General features: G+C 42.2%; 1 protein-coding gene across 1 annotated transcript in view; it reads left to right on the forward strand.

The window, feature by feature from the left end:
* Positions 1–4,240: 4,240 nt before the first annotated feature.
* The window catches only part of LOC132392548 (kalirin-like), a 44,493-nt gene continuing 27,814 nt past the window's right edge, over positions 4,241–20,919 (forward strand). Inside the window, exons 1-5 of the mRNA XM_059966564.1 lie at positions 4,241–4,313; positions 6,345–6,411; positions 10,715–10,818; positions 13,845–13,914; positions 20,414–20,500. Of these exons, the coding sequence (XP_059822547.1) occupies positions 4,246–4,313; positions 6,345–6,411; positions 10,715–10,818; positions 13,845–13,914; positions 20,414–20,500 (396 nt within the window). The 5' untranslated portion in view covers positions 4,241–4,245. The remainder of the gene's footprint in view (positions 4,314–6,344; positions 6,412–10,714; positions 10,819–13,844; positions 13,915–20,413; positions 20,501–20,919) is intronic.

The following is a 20,919-nucleotide window of genomic DNA, read 5'->3' on the forward strand; positions in this document are numbered from 1 at the left end:
CCGCTCTGTGATAAATGCAAGAGGGGTGTGGCCTCTCTCATCCATATGTACTGGTTCTGTCCTAGCTTGGAGAAATTCTGGAAAGATGTCTTCACTACGTTATCGTGTATTCTGAATCAGCACCTAGAACCAAACCCCTTAATTGCTCTGTTCGGTTTTTGGGGCGAGACAGATTTATGTCTGGGTCCGACCAAATGCCGAATATTATCCTTTGCCTCTCTCCTGGCTAGACGCTTGATCCTCCTCAGATGGAGAGATGTTGCCCCGCCCACTCATGCTCAATGGCTTAACGACATCATGGCCTGCTTGGACCTCGAAAAAATTCATTATTCAGTTCTCAATTAGGATCTAAAATTCCATAAGGTCTGGGGACCTTTTATCGAGTACTTTCATAACCTTCCTCTTGACTAGGGTTTTTTTTTCTTTTCGGTCCCTTGCTTTCAGCTCCTTTTTTTTTCTGGTAGAAGGCATTATTATCCTCTGTTGCTGAGTGTATTCACAGTCTGGGAGCTTGGCTGTCCTGACTTATACTCTCTATATTGTGTTGTGGTTGGTCTGGAGTTGCTGTTGTTTTTTCTTGTGTTGTGGGGCTTGGGGAGGACACTAAGCTTACTTGTCTTTAATTTAGGTGCTTTTTTTTGCTAAATTCTCTTCCTTTGTAGCATATTGTTATTGTATGCTTAATTTTGCACTGTTTTAATGTTCCTCATTGGGATTTGGGGTTTTGAATTTATAAAATGTTTTAAAAAACTAATAAAAATTTTTTTTAAAAAAACAACTGAAGGATGAGAAATCCACAAGTATTGCCATACATTCAGCTGCCAACGTAGCATGCCCACGGTGTTCAGCAAAACAAAAACAACAGAAAAACAAGCCCCTTTCCCACCCTTTCACCCACCATGGCAGCAGGTTGCATTTTGTGTTGTCTGAAAAGAAAACAATTTGAGAAAAATTCTCAACAATGGTTCTTCCCTTACTAGTTTGCACAGTTTTGTCTCAAAAGATTATATGTGTGTATTTCTGTTGATTCAGTCCCTCTCATCAGTATCTGTAACACTTCACACGCTTCAGTCACTTTAAGTTCCCTGGCCCTGACTGCCCCATTATCACCACGGAAGCCCAGTCCCTATACACTCCTATCCCCCATCAAGAAGGCTTTTTAAAGCTCTCTGCTTCTTTCTAACTAACAGGATCTAAACAGTTCACCAGCACCACCACTTTTCTCCATCTGATAGAACTGATCCTCACAATTTCTCTTTTGGCTCCTCTCACTTTCTCCAAACCCAACGTGTAGCCATGGGCATCCACATGGGCTCCAGCCATGCCTTCCTTTTTGTCAGCTACGTGGAACATTCCACATACCGTGCCTGACGCACCATCAATAACTCTCAGAGACGTGAGGCAAGATATAGGCTTTTATTGGCTGGAAGAAATAACATGCAGCAATTGACCACCACGCTACATCCTGGAGACTGAGGCTGGGGCTGTGTCTCCAATCGCCTTTATAACGGGGTCCGTGGGAGGAGCCACAGGAGCAGTCAGCGGGGGGGCATGTCCAGACAGGTATATGTAGTTCACCACAATACCCTCACTGGAAATGCTCCCTGACTCCGTCTATGCTACATCAGTGACTGCACTGCTGCTGCTTCCTGCATTCATGCTGAGCACATCAATTTCATGCATTTTGCCCTCAAATTTATTTGGTCCATTTCCAACACACTCTCCCTTTTCTCAATATCCCTGTCTCCATATCTGGACTCTACCTCATTCCACCCTATCAATTGTAAAACTACAGTTCCCATTTCTCAGTTATTCCATCTGCAACATCTGTTCGCAGGATGATCTTTCTATTACAGAACATCTGAGATGTCTTCCTTCTTCAAAGAACAGGGTTTCCCTTCCTCTGCCAACAATGCTGCCCTCACCCACATCTTTTCCATTTTCCAGACATCTGTCCTCACCCCATCTTCCTGCTGCCATAATAGGGACAGAGTTCTCCTTGTCCTTACCTACTACCCTACGAGATGCCACACCCAGCACATTATCCTCCATAATCTCTGCCATCATCAACAGGATCCTACCACTAAACACATCTATCCATCTCCTCCTCCTCCTCCGTTTTCCACAGGGATTGCTCACTATGTGACTCCGTTGTCCACTGGTTTCTCTCCATTGATCTCCCCCACTGGCAATTACCCTTGCAAGTAGGACGTGTGTTATATCTGCCCCTACGCTACCATCGAGGGCCCCAAACAGCCCTTCCAGGAGAGGCAACATTTCACCTGGTGTCTGTCAGAGTCATCTCCTGTAACCAGTGCAGCTTCATTCTACATCAGTGCAACCCAAGGCAGACTGCCTCATCGAGCACCTTGGCTCCGTCCAACACAAAGGCGAGTTTTCCCAGCGGTCACCCATTTTAATTCAACGTCCCATTCCCATCGCCACATGTCAGTTTCGAAACTCCTCTGCTGCCATGATGAGGTCACTTCACATTCCTTCCAGGTTGCTTCAAACCTGATGGCCAGGACATCAATTTCCCTAACTTCCAGGTAACTTCTTCCCCCACCCCCTTCTCTTATTCTCCATTCCTCATTCCGGTTCTCCTCTTACCCCTTCTCTTCTCCTCACCTGCCTATCACTTCCCCCTAGTGCTCCTCATCCTTCTTTTTCTCCTGTGGTCCACTCTCCCTTCCTATCAGATTCTTTCCTCTTCAGCTTTTTACTTCTTCTGCCTCCCAGCTTCTTACTTCATCCTTCCCCCCCTTCCCCACCTATCCCCTGTCAGCTTTTTACTCCTTCCCCTCCCCCCACCTTCTTCCCCCTTCCTTTCCGATCCCAATGAAAGATCTCAGCCCAAAACATCGACTGTTTATTCCTATCCATAGATGCTGCCTGACCTGCTGGCTTCATCCAGCACTTGGTTCTGGGTATTTCACCCTACGCCCTCTCCTTATTCCTCACCCTCACCCTGTCCCCTCTTCACTGCTTTTTTCCTCCTGTCCCTGTTACTTCCTTCCCCCTCTGTCCTGTCTCCCCCTCTCCCTCTTTCCTGATTAATTCCTGACTAAATTCCTGATAGTGTCTCTTGTGGAAATTTATTTTCTTTTTGTTCTAACTGTGCGCTGGAGAGCCTCCTGTGCCCATGTCCTTCCACCCTTTCTCCAAGATATCAGGAAACCATGTTACAAACTTTTTCCCCATCATCAATCATCTTTAGTTCAAAGTTCAAAGTAAATTTATTATTGAAGTGCATATGCATCATCATACACAACTCTGAGATTCACTTTACTTGTGGGCATACTCAGTAAATCCATAATAGAATCAATGGAAGACCGCACTTACTAGGGCATTCAACTAGTGAGCAAAGAAACAACGCAAATAGAGAAAGAAAGAAATAATAATAATAAATAAATATCAGGAAAATGAGATGAAGAGTCCCTGAAAGGGAGTCCACAGGTTTTGGGTTCATTTCAATGATGGAAAGTGAGTGAAGTTATCCCCTTTGGTTCAAGAACCTGATGGTTGAGGGGTACTAACTGTCCCTGAACATGTGGTGTGGGTCCTGAGGCTCCTGTACCTTCTTCCTAATGGCAACATCAAGAAGGGAGAATGAGCTGGGTTGTTAATAGGACCTCCTGCAACATTGTCAGCCAATCTAACAAACACAATGCACCATTTCTTTGAAAGATTCCGATAACATAAGTAACGTTAGTTACTGGCTACATAGGGGCATCATGTGTGCTCACTGGTGCTCCCTGCATTGCATCATAATATCGCTACCCATTTTCAGGTGAATCCAGTTTAACTCCTTAAGTCTTAATGCCTACGGGTATTTATTTATTTGGTTTTTTTTTTAATTTGTTGAGGCACAGCGCGGAATAGGCCCTTCCGGCCCTTCGAACTGCCAACAACCCCAGATTTAACCCTGGCCTAATCGCGGGACAGTTTACAATGATCAATTAACCTACCAACAGGTATGTCTTTGGAATGTGGGAGGAAACCGGAGCAACCAGAGGAAACCCACTCGGTCACAGGGAGAACGTACAATCTCTTTCCAGGCAGTGGTGGGAATTGAACCCTGTCCACTGGTACTGTAAATCATTGTGCCTACCGCTACTCTACAGTGCCACACCATCTTGTTCACCTTTACCAAAAATTACGTATGTCAACATTTATTTCTTTCTAGACTTTGGAATCGGATTGTTATTTATTTATTAATTGAAAGATTCCTACGGTTCTCATTCAATGAATTCTGCAAAGTCACCCAGTGAAGCTGATGAAGAAAATCAGGCCAAAGCACTTAAAGGCAGAAAGTAAGCTTTTTCTTATTTTTTTAATAAAATGTAATGTTAACTTTTAAATGTACATTGGGATTTGATATCTTCTCCAGGAAGTTACACATTTTCTTGTCTTGTTGCATTGGTTATAATTTTACTTACTTACTGCACGATGGTGTTCAGAGCTTTCTCCATCACGTCAATAGCTACTTCTCAGTTTTCACTACTGTCAGTCACGCAAGTCCTGGGAGGAAACTCAGGAATACGATCGCACTCAGATTTAGAAGGATTCTTCATTGCTGTTTCCGTAACAAATTTGTTTTACCAGTCAGGGTTGTTAGCCCTGAACTTGGAGGACCAGTGAACCATGCTTAGTCTGGCTTCTGCCCTTTGACCTGTTTGGCATGGATGACCTTTCCAATACCCAAAGCATAGAGCCCTTACTCCAGCCAATATAGCTCTCTGGGTTATTGAGGCACGCAAGCCTCCAAACCACAACAAAGTTGTCGTCGTCTAGGAGGATTGGTTATAATGGAATATACAAAATTCCCTGCTCATTCCAAGCTCTCTCGATATGATTTACAGTAACTCCACTTAAGAATTACTTGATAACGACTAAAAGTTCACTGTTGTGTATAATCTTGGTTACCTGGAGTATCGTATTCCCTTCAAGGCATGTTTAAGGAGGAATACGTGAGCCTTGAAAACCTGAGGTAAATTACAGGGTCAAATTGCATTTTTTTCCTTGAATCTGGAAGTCTGATTTTACTGAGTTTACAAGATTACTATCCCAGGGCTCAAAGAGATAGCTAATGTATATACAAGTGAGACTAGCTATACACAGGTGAATTGAAAATTAATCACCTCTTCCAGGAGAGAAGTTGGGAAGCTGTTCTATATGTAAAGGGGAGTAGAAGTTTAAAACTCTCTTCCAGAAACAACAGGACTCAAAGCACATTTATTATCAAAGGACATGTACAGTCTACAGCCTGAGATTCGACTTCCCCATGGTCACAAAACAGAGAAGAACCGGGGAACCCATTCAAAGAAAACATCAAGCCCCTCCCCCCCAATATGCACAATAAAGACAAATCACACAAATGGCAACAAAGAGCATGAGTGAAAAAGACAGAATATGAACCGCAAAATCAAAAGGTTTATTTTACTTCAGCTCAGCGTTCGTTGTCTGCCAGCCACGCTGATTTGAATCGCCCAAAAACAGCAGCAAGAAAAAGAATGAGCAGAAAATCTAGAAGCACATCGTAACATGAAATAGAGTCCAGTCCATAAACCACGACAATTAAACTTTGTTCCAGCGCCATCCTCTGACAGCGTCAAGGAAGAAAGGGAGAGAAAGAGATCATTTGGACGCAAGGACCTTACCTAGGGAGCAACAGGCCAGAGGGAGAGAAAGACCATAACGAGCAGACACTTTCCTCCGGCAGCAGCGAATGAGAGGGCGGTAGATGGCGCCGAACACCCGCTTGGCCTCCGCACCTGCCTCGATGAATTCAATCTTCCTCGGCACTTAAATTGGTGAGATTGGTGAGAAATGCAGCCGATCGGGGGCTCACTCCCCAATCCAGGCTTCCTGGCCTCCGTGCCGCACACATCACTCGCAGCCTCGTGGAAACAGGGCGCCAGATTGCACAATCTGGCCTGAAATCACATCACCAGAATGCAGGCCATTGTTGCTGAGCAGCAGATAACAGGCTCGAACAGCAGCAGAATGACATTTGAAATAAAAAGTAGACACAAAAGAAGTGAAAGAAATAGCTTTGTGAACTGTCTTGAGGATATCACCCTTGATAACGTTGTTTGCCAGTGCCATCTCCTTCCAGAAAACATAAAGGATGATTTTCGATGATTATTATTGGGTTGATTACTGATGGATGGATTTCTGAAAATCAACTTATTAAGAGAAATTGTATTTAATCAGCTCCACAGAGTTAGAACACAAACCTACTGATGATGCCATTGGATATCAGAATAGGTTCAGGGGATACTTGGTCCAAAGTCACAAATACCATTCTTTTGACCAGCACAATTTTTTTTGTCCTCTTTCAGTTACGTCCTAAAAGAACTTATTGAAACAGAGAAGATTTATGTGAGAGACTTGGGAACCGTAGTAGAGGTAAGATAAGCCAATGAAATTACTCGGAGCAAAGAAAAATACTGCTGGAATAATGCAGCAAATGAGGAAGCATCTGTGGAGGTAAAGGTAAAGGCAACATTTTCAGCCAAGACCCTGAATCAGGATTGAGAGTATCAAGGGGAGACAGCCATTATAAAGAGGCCAGAGGGAGGGGAGAGACGGGAGTTGGCAAGCAATAAGTAGATCCAGGCAAGGAGGGAAGGATGGGCTAAAGGAGGTGGATGAAGTAGAGAGGGATGGAGATAGAGATAAAGGCTGGGGCCTGATAAATGGAGACAAGAAAGGAGTGCAGATAATGGAATCTGGGAAGAAGGGAGATGATGAGAGGAACCAGGTAAGGAAGGAGTGTTGGACAACTAGGAACAGTGGGCGGCAGGGATAGGTGGGCCCATTAAGTTGAATATATGGTGAAATGCAGAAGGACCTGTGTGAGAGAAGGGAAAGATATTGGATAACAGGATTGGGAAGGATTGGAGAGAAGGCTAAGTGTGTGAGGACCTGGCTAGATCAGAAAAAGAAAGAAAGGAGCGGGGGGGGGGGGGGTGAGGGTGACCTGAAATTGGGAAAATCACTGTTTGTACATTGGGTTGTAGACTACCCAGGTGGAATATGAGATGCTGCTCCTCTAGTTTTCATTTGGCCTCACCTTGACAGTGAAGAAGGCTGAGGACAGAGCTTGCAATCAGAAACTCAAGGCGACCCAAACGCAAAGGTCCACCGTGCTACCTCCCCAATACCCTCTGATCTCACAGCCCAACACCACGCCAAACACTACCCTCAACCATCTCTCTCCCCTTTTATACCACTTACCCTGCCTTGAAAAACCCCCCCCCCCTCCATCCCACCTCATTGGGTCTCTAAATGTGAAATGGCTCCCTTTTCAGGCTTCTAAGCTTTCTCTCCTGAGGCTGCAGGAGACTGCACCCATGTCTCTTTCATTTAATGGACTTCTGCTCTCCCTCTGACACCCATCTTTAAAAATAGAGACAGAGTTCCCTAGTCCTTATCTTTTAATCTACCAAGTTCAAAGTAAATTTATTATCAGAGTACATATACGTCACCATATACAACCCTGAGATTCATTGTCTTGTGTTCATAAACAGGATATCCAAGAAAGATACATGATAGAATCAATGAAAGACTACACCAATGTGCACAAGACTACAAACTGTGCAAAAACGAAAGAGAAAAAAATGATAATAAATAAATAAGCAATAAACGTTGAGAAAATGAGATGAAGAGTTCTTGAAAGTGAGTCTATAGCTTATGGAACAGTTCAGTGATGGGGTGAGTGAAGAGTAAAGTTACCCTCTCTGGTTGAAGAGCCTGAAGGTTAATAATTGTTCCTGAACCTGGTGGTGTGGGTCCTGAGGCTCCTGTACCTTCTTCCTGATGGCAGCAGAGAGAAGACAGCATGACCTGGGTGGTGGGGATCCCTAATGATATATGCTGCTTCCCTGCGACTGTGCTCAGTATCAGATGTCATTCTTCGGTGTTTCTGTCAGCTGCTCTTAGTGAGACAGGGTGACGCTTTGCGAGCACTGGTGCTTTGCCTGCAGTAGCCACCCCAATCTCCTGATTGCAAGCCATTTTAACTCCCCTCCTCACCCCCACACCCACGATTGTCCTCAGCCTCCTCCACTGCCTAGGTGATGCCAAACACAAACTAGAACAGCAGCACCTACAACCCGAAAAGCATGAACACAGAACACTAAATTGTCCAATTTCTGATTATCTTCAATCCCTGTTCCTTCTTCGCTCTTTCTTATCAACCCAGGACCCGTCACAAAAACCCTTCTTCCTGAACTTCTCTCCTCCCCTCTGCTAATCTGTTGCTTTCCCCTCACTCACCTAGTTCTAACTGTATTTCCCCTGATAGGTAAACTACTCAATCCCATATCCCCTCCACTACTGTTCCCATCTGTGTAGTCATCTGGTTCCCATCTTCATTTTCTTTGTTATCAGATTACCTAATCTGTAGCTCTTTGTTACCTCCATTTATCACTCCCAGCCTCTGTCAGTCTCCATTCTTCCCTCCCCCCACTCCATCTGCCCATCAAACTATTCTCACACGAGTCTTGCTATCAATTGCAAGCTCCCGCCTCACACCTCCTCCTCACCTCTGTAGTGGCTATTTACACTTTACCCTCTCAGTCCTGATGCAGTGGCTTGACCTGAAGCCTTGACTTCACCTATGACCTTCTAGCTACCCTCCATCCCTCCCTCCCCCTCCTTTTTACTCTTCCATCGTTCCCCTTCCTTTCCAGTCCTGAAGAGGGGTGTTGGCCTGAAACTTTGACAGTTTATTAGATGCTGCCTGGCCGATTGAGTTCCTCCAGCATTTTGTGTGTATTGCTTTGGATTTCCAGCAGAATTTCTCATGTTTATCCAATGATTGCCTGGCCCACTGACTTACTCCAGCAGCCTATTATTTTTTTTTGCTCTAAATTCCAGCATCTGAAATCTCTCTGTGCCTCCCAAACAATGATTTTATTTGTATCTACTGGAAAGATCGCGCTCATCCTGTTGGCTAATTTGGAGTTTAGGTTTTAAGTTAGAAGGCACTTCTAACAGAAGGCAGATGAGGGTTGGAGGAAGAGTCTCTGTCTACGACACAGATTGGAGCAGAGATCAACTGGATTAAGGTTAGCCAGCACAAATTTGTTACAAGCAAGTCATAGTTAACACATTTGATGGAATTTTGATAAAATGAAGTAAAGATTGAAGTTGATGAGGGTAATGCAGTGGATGCAGTTTGTGCCTGTGCGCTTCCCGAAGGTTCTTATCATCAATCTTGAAGCATGTGGCATAAAAAAATCATTGATTGCATGGACACCAAGTTGACTAAGAAGTAACAAGCAGGAAAAGATAGTGGTGAGCAATTACTCTTTTCAATTGGAAGGAAGTGAAGAGGATGGTGATAAACCAAAGCACAAAATGAACAGATTGGTGGAAATTAGGACACATATGAAGTATAACATGAAAAGTGTGAATTAAGGCATTTTGGTAGGAGGAATGAGTGGAGGCTATAGAGAATGAAGGGGACCTACAGCAGAGGCTTTGGGGTATATGGGTGAACATAACATGAGAACATAAGAAATAAGAGCAGGAGTAGACCATCTGGCCCATCGAGTCTGCTCCACCATTCAATAAAATCATGGTTGTTCTGGCCATGGACTCATCTCCACCTACCTGCCTTTTTCCTATAGCCCTTATTTCCCCCAATATGCAAAAATCTATCCAACCTTGTCTTAAATATATATACTAAGGTAGCCTCCACTGCTTCATTGGGCAGAGAATTCCAGATTCACCACTCTCTGGGAAAAGCAGTTCCTCCTCATTTCCGTCCTAAATCTACTCCCATGAATCTTGAGGCTATGTCCCCTAGTTCTAGTCTCACTTGCCAATGGAAACAATTTTCTTGCCTCTATCTTATCTATCCCTTTCATAACTTTATATGTTTCTATCAGTATAAGACCTCTTCTCAGTCTTCTGAATTCCAGTAAGTGTAGTCCCGGGCGACTCCAAGGGTACACTGATCACTAAAAGTGGCAGGGCAGGTAGAGAAACCAGAAAATAAGTCTATTGTAATTCTGGGTTCTACCAATAGGGGTATAAACATGGAAGTCATGTTGAACCTTTATAAAATACTGGTCCAACCCCAACTGGAATGTTGAGTTAAATTCTGGATGCTTCAATAAAGGAAGGGTATAAAGACATTACACCATTACGTGGTCCATGAAAGATTCGCAATGATAGTTTCTGGGTACAAGAACAGAGTAAAATGCTGGCACCTGTTTCCTTTAGAGAAGGAAAGGGCCAGCAGAGATCTGATAGAAGTGAACACACTGGAAAGAAGTGTGGACAGTGAATAGTGGGAAGCCATTTCTTTTGGCACAGGGATCAAGGACTAGTTGTAAAGAAAATGTTAAAAGAGGAAGGGAATTAAAAGAGATGAGTGAAAAAAATTGTGTTTGTACAACCGTGGCTGGAATTAGACATGGTGGAGGCAGGTTCCTTTAAGAAGTAATTAAATGAGCTGCCAGAGGAAGCAGCTGAAGCAGGTACATGAACAATATTTAAGAAATACTTCAGACAGGTACATGGATAGGAAAGATTAAGGGATATGCACTAAATTTGGGAAAATAGGATTAGGTTAGATGGGTAAGTACCAGATGGGCTGAAAGGCCCATTTTCATGCTGTGAGAGTCTATGATTTGTATTCTCTGCAACTTGTGTCTGAGAATCTGTGTGCTCAATCTGAATATTCCGTGTATTTCAGGGTTACATGAAAAAGATTGAAGAAAAAGGAGTTCCAGATGAAATGAAAGGCAAAGATAAGATAATTTTTGGAAATATTCATCAGATTTACGACTGGCACAGGAGGTATGTGGAACATTATTTTGGATAACTATTGCCCAAGTGACAAATCGGTCATTTTTGAAGAATTTATTTCTATCTGATATTCTTCTGCAAGTATCTTGATTCCTTTTTCTTTAGTACATTAGACTGTAAGAGATAGGAGCAGAATTATGCTATTCAGCCCATCAAGTCTGCTCTGATATCCCATTGTAGCTGATTTATTATCCCTCTCAAACCCATTCTCCTGCCTTCTCCCCATACCCCTTTTACTAATCAAGAACCTATCAGCCACCACTTTAAATAAAATCAATGACTTGGCCTCCACAGCATTCTGTGGCAATGAATTCCACAGATTCACCAGCCTCTGGTTAAAGATGTTCTAAAGAGGCATCACTCCTATTCGTCCTCTCCATGCCCACTCTATCTAGGCATTTCAATGAGCTCTCCCATCATTCTTCTAAATTCCAGTGAATACAGGCCCCGAGCCATCAGATGTTCCTCATACATTAACCCTTTCTTTCCTGGAATTATTCTCGTGAACCTCCTCTGGACCCACTCCAATGCCAGTACATCCTTTCTTAGACAAGGGGCCCAAAGCTGCTCACAATCCAAGTGCAGTATGATCAATACCTTATATGGCATTACATCCTTGCTTTTATACTTTAGCCTTCTTGAAATGAATGCTAACATTGCATTTGCCTTCCTCACCACTGACTCGACCTGCAAGTTAACCCTTTAGGGAATCCTGCTCGAGGACTCCTGAGTCCCTTTGCAACTCTGATTTCTGAATTTTTCACCCTGTTTAAAAACAGGGCCTGCATTCCTTCTACAAAAGTGCATTACCATTCAGTGTATTCCATCCGCCACTTCTCTACCTATTCTAATCTGTCTGAGAGCCTCAGAATCACCTCTCCCTCCATCTGTCTTTGTATCATCTGCAAACTTGGCACAGAGCCATTAAGCATTCCTTCTATGCTTCCTTGACCGTAAGTCACTTTTCAGTATCTCATCCAAGTAGCAATTTAAAAAAGCATTTTATCCCATAATGAATTGCCCTCTTCTCCGTCTAGAAATTATGCATCACATATTAAGTAAGCAGTTAACAACTAACTTATAAACAATCTATCTGTAGTAATAACTACTCCAGGTAATCACTTGGCTTAATCCCTTCGTGTGGATTTTCCAGTCGAACTTTGACTCTTGCAACACCCTGCGACAAATAACATTTGAAACCAGTCCACTAACCTTGACATTAAGCAGGAAAATATGTAAAATCTCATGACTACTTCATCTAAAATATAGCTGATGTGTACTAATCAGCCATAATCCAAAGTTTGTGCCCAGTCACAAGAACCTGTCAACTTTCAGAAGTTATCACAGACATAAGAGTACAAGAAAGTTAGAATTCAGTGAAATTTAGGACACTTTACCCTTCCAATCTTCTCTGCCAAGTTACTACGTTTAGTAACTCAGCGTCATCTTCTTGAATCATCTGTATTTCCCTTGATTCCCATGATATCCAGAAATATGTCAATCCTGTTTGGAATGAGCTCTGGATCCCTCCAGGACAGGGAAGAAGTATTTCCTCATTGCAATTTGCTATTCCTTTATCAAAGTCTGTGAATGTCTTGTTCAGACTCCTCAGCCAGGGTGTTGTCCACCTGCGTCCACCTTGTAAAGCCCTGGAAGATCCATGTAAGGTTCAATAGATCACCACATTCTTCGAAACTCCAGAAAATATTACTTTAATCCACCTCTCTTCCTATAGCAAATTCATTGCTCCTGAAACCAGTCTAATGAATCTTTGCTGTACACATTCAATGACAAGCATACTGTATAATTTAAGACCAAAATTCAGAATCAAAGTCAGGTGTAATAGCACCAGCATAAGTCATGAAACTGTTAACCTTATGGCAGCAGTACAATGCAATACATGATAGTATAGAAAAAAAAACCTGTGAATTATACTAAGTATGTATATATATATAAAATATAGTTAAATTAAGTAAGTAACGCAAAAGTACATGAATGGCATACGTTATTATGCCACCACATCATATGTGCACACCTCACTAAAAGAGACACTAAGTGTATACATGCATCTCGGCATCTGTGTTTTTTCTTTCCATTAGTTTGATGTTTTGAAGTTACAAAACATAACAAATAACACCATTGATTGAATCAGTAAAACAAAATATCTCTATATGAGAGATTATGGAAATTTTGTGAGATGAGGCCTTAAAAACAACTTAAAAAAGCTTTCTGTACTGCAAAGCTAAAGTGATAATTGAATTTTTACAGCTTAGTATTCAATCATTATGATGTTTTCATTATTTGAAAATTGCACGTCTGAAATATTTAAATCACTTTGAAGGTGACAAATGTTTGTTGAATGCCAATAGTGGAGTTAATGTTGCAATACGATATTTATTCATGATTTAAACATTGTTCATCAATTGATTTTGTTCAGATTAAAGCAAATAAAGTGGATTTATTTTCAGATTATTCTATTTTCATCAGAACACATAGTTTAAACATACAAATCTAGTAAAACAAAACTATTAAGAATATTTTAAATGATAAAAGAATATTGAAAACTCTGAAACATTTAACAATTGAAAACATTTAACTGAGTCCTCATAGTTGTAATTCTCCATGTAAATGAATTGCCACAAGTTTACAATCTGCATCTAGAGTTGATATGAAGTCCAAACACACAACAGAGAGCACCTGGTAACTCCAAAATTTCCATGTTATGTTCATTTGTTCATATGGTCCCTGTGCAGATTGATGGGGTAGGCTGGATAAATGGTTTGGCATGGACTAAATGGGCTGTACTTTTCTATGACTCTATGACTCCCGGCATAAGGAGTAAATTCCCACAATTTCAGGACCACTGTTGGAAAATTTGCACAATGATAAAAATGCTCCGCAGAGCATGAATTGTTTGCACAACAATACCTGTGTTTGATAGTCTTCAAAATCAAGTAGATAAACATGCACCACTGAAATGAAGTTGTAGAATAATTACTGTGACTATTCCCTTGTAGTTACTTCTTGGCGGAATTGGAACAATGTCTGCAGCAACCAGAATACTTGGCAAAGATCTTCATCAAGCATGTGAGTATTTCTCATCAGAGCCTATTACAATGAAATACATTTCAATATTCACAACTTTTCTCATTTGTTGACTACAGTTAAATCTACTATAATAATTATGTTGGAATGCCATGACGTTTAGGTTAATATTGGACAAGGTTCCTATAAATCCTTTTCAGTCACCAGCTACTGTGAATAAATGGATGGTGGTAGAATCAGAAAAGTTGATGCACACATGAGAGATAGTAGAGGAAATAAGTTGGGGAACAGAATTAGAACATAGAACATAGAATAGTACAGCACATTACAGGCCCTTCAGCCCACAATGTTGTGCCGACCTCGAACACTGCCTCCCATATAACCCCCCACCTTAAATTCCTCCATATACCTGTCTAGTAGTCTCTTAAACTTCACTACCGTATCTGCCCCCACCACTGACTCAGGCAGTGCATTCCACACACCAACCACTCTCCGAGTGAAAAACCTTCCTCTAATATCCCCCTTGAACTTCCCTCCCCTTACCTTAAAGCCATGTCCTCTTGTACTGAGCAGTGGTGCCCTGGGGAAGAGGCGCTGGCTGTCCACTCTGTCTATTCCTCTTAATATCTTGTACACCTCTATCATGTCTCCTCTCATCCTCCTTCTCTCCAAAGAGTAAAGCCCCAGCTCCCTTAATCTCTGATCATGATCCATACTCTCTAAACCAAGCAGCATCCTGGTAAATCTCCTCTGTACCCTCTCCAATGCTTCCGCATCCTTCCTATAGTGAATTGACCAGAACTGGACACAGTACTCCAAGTGTGTCTAACTAGAGTTTTATAGAGCTGCATCATTACATCGCATCTCTTAAACTCTATCCCTCGACTTATGAAAGCTAACACCCCATAAGCTTTCTTAACTACCCTATCTACCTGTGAGGCAACTTTCAGATATCTATGGACATGTACCCCCAGATTCCTCTGCTCCTCCACACTACCAAGTATCCTGCCATTTACTTTGTACTCTGCCTTGGAGTTTGTCCTTCCAAAGTGTACCACCTCACACTTCTCCGGGCTGAACTCCATCTGCCACTTCTCAGCCCACTTCTGCATCCTATCAATGTCTCTCTGCAATCTTTGACAATCCTCTACACTATCTACAACACCACCAACCTTTGTGTCATCTGCAAACTTGCCAACCCACCCTTCTACCCCCACATCCAGGTCGGTAATAAAAATTACGAAAAGTAGAGGTCCCAAAACAGATCCTTGTGGGACACCACTAGTCAAAACCCTCCAATCTGAATGTACTCCCTCCACCACGACCCTCCGCCTTCTGCAGGCAAGCCAATTCTGAATCCACCTGGCCAAACTTCCCTGGATCCCATGCCTTCTGACTTTCTGAATAGCCTACCATGTGGAACCTTGTCAAATGCCTTAAAAAGAATTGATGGGATTACTCTTAGAGCTGGTATAAACAGCAAGTTTAATGACCTCTTACTGTGTGAAAAGAAACACGTATAAAGTTCAAAGTACTTTTATTGTCAAAGTATGTATAGTATATACAACATTGAGATTTATCTCCTACAGGCAGTCACAAAACAAAGAAACCCAATAGAACATATTTTTATAAAAGGAGACTGTCAAGGGCTCAATGTGCTGAAAAAAGATCATGCAAACAATACCAGTAAGCAAGTAACATCTAGAACTGGTTCACAAAAGTGAGCTACAAAGCTAGCCATTACAACAGCTGATTCAGGAGCCCATTAGTTGTAGGACACAGCCTCAGTTCAATGCAGAGATGATTAAACCTCACAAAGCAGGAGATGTGAGAACTAAAGGGAAATACTGAGGTGATTTAAGAAAGTATTGGCAAGAGACCCAGTAACTAACTACATCTACATATCTCTCTCTCCCCCCCCCCACCCCATCCCCATCTCTCTCTCATCAAAAGCAGCAATATACCCTGACTCAAAGCTGTTCCATTCAGTCCACTTTAATCTTCACCCGAGTAAATCCTTCAACAAAACTTTGCTTTTAGGCATCATAGATTTTCATTAGCTCATGAATTCTCAAAATACTGCTCTGGGCAAATGCCTTTTATCATTTTTGAGTTAATACATTATCATCAGGCCTATTGACAAAGGCAATGCTGTTGGTGAGATAAGGTGAGCATTAACTTGCAAATACCTCCTACTGGACCACGATCCCATCACTATATCCCAGGTACTTGCTGACCTCATTTCCATGGAAATTGTCCTCTCCTCTGCCTCCATCCTCAAAGTCTCCCCAGTCCCTTTAACCTCTGCTCTGACTTTTTACCCCATTTCCTCTCAGATATTTTCACTTTTCTTTAACAATGTCTGCCTTCTACCAAGGTTGAAAAAGCTTCTCAATTGCATCTCTATTTCCTGCACTTCTCACACCCTTCCTCCTCCCAACCTGGACATTAAACTTAATATCACTTTAGCTTTTCAATTTACAGATCTTCCTGTAATATCTGCCCCTTGCAACAAAACTCCATCATAAACACATCTTCCTCCCCTGAAGACCAGGGAAGCTGGATTTGCGGGAATTCTCCCAGTTTGGAAAACCAGCTGGAAGGATCTACTGGAGTCTGTGGACTGCAGGCCCCTTCTGCCAAGCAGAAATTCAGTTTGCAGCCACATTTCCAACTCGTAATCTGTTCAGATTACAAACAATAGATAGGAGATATGGGAAGAGACTATATACTGTCCAAAGAAATGGTTTTATAAACATTCTCATGAATACACATTCAATCTATTTGGAAATCAAAGTCTGATTGCAACAATTTTTATTTTATTAGTGCTCTCTGCAGTTAGATTTACTTTTACAATTTACTTCCAGTGGTGTTTTATGCTGTGTTTTATCATTCCTAATTCTACTCTCCGATCCTCTGAGCTTCATTCCTTATGAAAAACATCCTCCATCCTTTCTGCTTTATTGAAGTGTTTTCAAACTTGTTGCCAATCTTGATCCCTTCCTATCACATCTATGTAATGGCTTTTATTTCAAACATATTTATTGCTGTTTGTGCCACTAATTCTTCTAACAAAACAAATGCCTTTTACATTGAGGTAAAATGTAATTTCGATATTTGATTATTTTTCACAGTGTTTATCCCTGTCCTTCATGTTACAATTTGCTTATCCTTTCTCAATTCATTACTACTAGCTGTCAAACTAGTCAAAGGCGCTGAACAAAGAAAGAGTGAAACAAACACGTTGCAGTGAATTTGCATAGTATCATAACACTGAGAATTTCATATCAATCTGTCTGGAGTTTTGCCTGTGGCAAGAGACATCTCAGAATCTTCTTCATGAATCATAAGCATCTCACACATTGATCCTGATTCAGGTAGTCTGAGCACTGTTCCCTGTAGATGCTTGTTTGAATGATATGGTCTCCTAATGTGTCCTTTCATCATTTCTTCTGAGCAGCTCATCTGTGTCCTCTGCTTGTTCACTCAGTTATGCTGCACTCCTAGGGGAATGATTACGACTGCAAACTATCAATCACAGCCCAGTGGCCAACACCGTCATCCCCCTCGGTACTAATCATCAAACTTCAAAATTTGGGCCTCTGTACCTCCCTCTGCAACTGGATCCTCAGCTTCCTATCAAAAGATCATTGTCTGTGTAGATCGTTAATACCATCTCCTCCTTGTTGACAGTCAGCAAGGTGCACCTCAAGGATGTGTACTTAGCCCATTGCTCTATCCTCTCTACACTCATGGCTGCATGGTTAAGCACAAAATCAGAATCAGAATCCTGCTTATTAATGCCGACATGTATCATGAAATTATCATGAAATTTGCGGCAGCGATACAGTGCAAGATATAAAAATCACTGTAATTTACAAAATAAATAAATAATGCAAAAGGTGAATAATGAGGTAGTGTTCATGGACCATTCAGAAATATGATGATGGAGGGGGAGAAGCAGTTCTTAGAACATAGTGTGGGCTTTCATACCTCCTCCCTGAAAGTAGTAATGCAAAGTGGGTGTGCCCCAGATGGGGAGGGTCTTTAATGGTGGATGCCACCTTTTTGAAGCACTGCTCTTGATGATATCCTCGACAGTGGGGAGGGTTGTGTCAAAGACGAAGCTGGCAGAGCCTATCACCCTCCACAGCCTCTTTCGATCCTGTGCATTGCTGGCTGCATACCACGTTTTGTGGCAACCACTCAGAATGCTCCCCGCTGTACATCTGGTAGAAATTTGCAAGAGTCTTTGGTGACACAGCAAATCTCCCGAGTCCTAATGAAGCAAAGCCACTGCTGTCCCCTCTTCCTGACCGCATCGATGTGTTGGCCCTGGAGAGAACTGTTATTCACATTTGACACCAGTTTTGTTGGTAAAATTTCCGATGGTGGCATGGAAGTGTACAGGAGTGAGAAAGATTGGATGGCTGAGAGCTATTGCAATGACAACCTCACACCCAACATCAGCAAGACCAAGAAACCCAAAGACTCAAAGCACATTTATGATCAAAGAATGTATAAATCATACACCTTGAAATCTCTCTGCTTATAGGCTGATTATGGAATTCAGGAAGGGGAGGTTGGAAGAACACACACAAGTCCTCATCGAAGGGTCAATGATGAAAAGCATAGCCATTTCAAGTTCCTGGGAGTCAATATCTCAGAGTATCTATCCTAGAAGCAGCACAGTGATGTAATCACAAAGCCACGTGTATGGTTCTGCACACTAGTGTTGGGAATTTGAGGAGATTTGGTATGTCACTACAAATTGCAACAGGTGCATAGTGGGGCACACTCTGACTGTTCACATCAAAGCCTGACATACAAGCTCCAATGCAGAGTTACAAGAAATTATGAAAACTTCCAGTAAGATGGCGATGCGTTTGAACGCAACAGCCTCGTGAGGGCCAACCAAAGGTGCAATTTTCTTTTTACAATGTGCTTTTTATGATCGTAAGTCTACACTGGACTCCAAGAACGATGGGTACAGCAGGTCTGCCACATCAGTGAGCTGCTCGTTGTTTGGTGCAGTCAGCCGGGGCATTGAAGAGCCAACAGACGATTCGGAGAAGGAGAGGCGGACACTTGGATCAGAGAAGGGGGAGCCAGTGCTCAGGCCAGAGAAAAAGTCAGCAGAAGGGCTGGAGAAGGTTCAGAGGAGGTGACCTGGGTGCAGGCCCTGCTACTGCATGCTACTCGAGACATTGGAGCTGGTGCACAAAAGCAACATGCAGTGTAACTGTGAGTGACAGTCTTGGATGTTTCTCTTCTGATCACAAGTCCCTGTTGGACTTTGATCACGTAAGATGCCACAGGCCTGTTTCCCTTGTTCGGTAAAAATCAGGCAACGAAGCAGCAACATGGCCTCAGTTGCAGTGAAGACTAGACACCAAGCCACGGGCTTGCCTGCTGCAGCAGCCCAGGTGAGAAGACACTGGAGGTGGTGTGGCATAGAGTCCATGCTCAGTTGGGAGCTGGCCTCTCCAGTGTTCAATCGGTGGAATGATAGGCTGCATTGCCGGGAGCTATACCAACAATCTGCAAGTCATTCAGGGACTTGGACTAGACGTGTTTTTTTTCCTTTTCTCTCACTATTCTGAATGTTATGCACCTTGGCCCAGAGGAACTATACATTGACTGTGTCCATGTATAGTTTAATGATAATTAAACTTGATTTGATTTAAGATTATATACTCAGAGTTCCAGGACAGGCATAACACACACCCCACCAATGAGACCATCTTCAAGAGGTGGTGCTTAATGAAAGTGACACCCATCACTAAGGACATTCACCACCTGGGACATGCCCTCTTCTCATTATTACCATCAGGTAGGTGGTACTGGAGCCTGAAGACCCACATTCAAAGTGCTTCTTCTCCTCTGCCTACAAATTTCTGAGCAATCAAATAGTGCACGACACTGTCTTGTTTTTTTTTGCACTATTTATTTATTTTGAACCTTATAGTAATTTTATGCCATTGCTGTTGCTAAGCATCAAATTTCAGATCCTATAAGTCAATAATAATAAATTTGATTCTGATACTAATGCACCCATATCTAGGAGAAATTTGTTTCTGCCAACCTTAAGCTTTGCAGACTTTCCAAACTCCTAAAAGTTTTTGGAAGGACAAAACGCAAGCTGCGTTGAAACAATACTCAGTAGAATCAGTAAGCAATTAACCTAGATGCAACATGACCCTCTTAAATAGCACTGGGGGCACCCTTTCCTGCTTTGTATCTATGTCCACTTCTAGATTAACAGCTGCAATCGCTGAATTGCTGAGACTGAATTTAGTAGAAGTTGTGTCAAATTAGACAAACAAGTACAAATTTCATGATCAGTCCTTCAATTGATATTTGTGTCTAAACCACTTTCAGTGTGGTGATTTGGGCATTTCATGCTAAAGTTTCTATTTGCATCAAAGTACATTCTTGGAAACTTCAGCATCTATAACATGCCGTACATAAGATTTATGTTGCCGGATTTTGCAGATATTATTAGGTATCCAGTTACAACCCCTGTATTTTGTTTCTGAAGGAAAGGCGCTTAGGCATGTATGTGGTGTACTGCCAAAACAAGCCGAAATCTGAGTACATTTTGGTTGAAAATGATGCCTACTTTGAGGTGAGCAATTTATTGTCTTCTTCAAGGATAAATAGATAAAAACACTAATTAGGGATCAATGGTTAACAGTACATTAATTATCCAGCAAAGTCAATGATATTCAAAAACAGCTATGCTACTTGGAGAATAAGGTGAATGTTCTACTTTGCAGAGGTGTTCAATTTCACAACACATGAGTGCAAACCATATGATATCAAGCAGGCTTACATATCTTTTATTTATTGAGATATAGCATGGAATAGACCCTCCCAGCCCTTTGAGCCATGCCACCCAGCGATCCCCAATTTAACTCTAGCCTAATCTTGGGACAAATTACAAAGACCAATTAACCCATCTTTGGGCTGTGGAATCATGCGGAGATAACACTCGCAGTCACGGGGAGAATGTACAAATTCCTTTCAGGCAACAGCGGAAGTAGT

This window comes from Hypanus sabinus, chromosome 4 (genome assembly GCF_030144855.1).
Source record: "Hypanus sabinus isolate sHypSab1 chromosome 4, sHypSab1.hap1, whole genome shotgun sequence".
Lineage (NCBI taxonomy): Eukaryota > Metazoa > Chordata > Chondrichthyes > Myliobatiformes > Dasyatidae > Hypanus > Hypanus sabinus.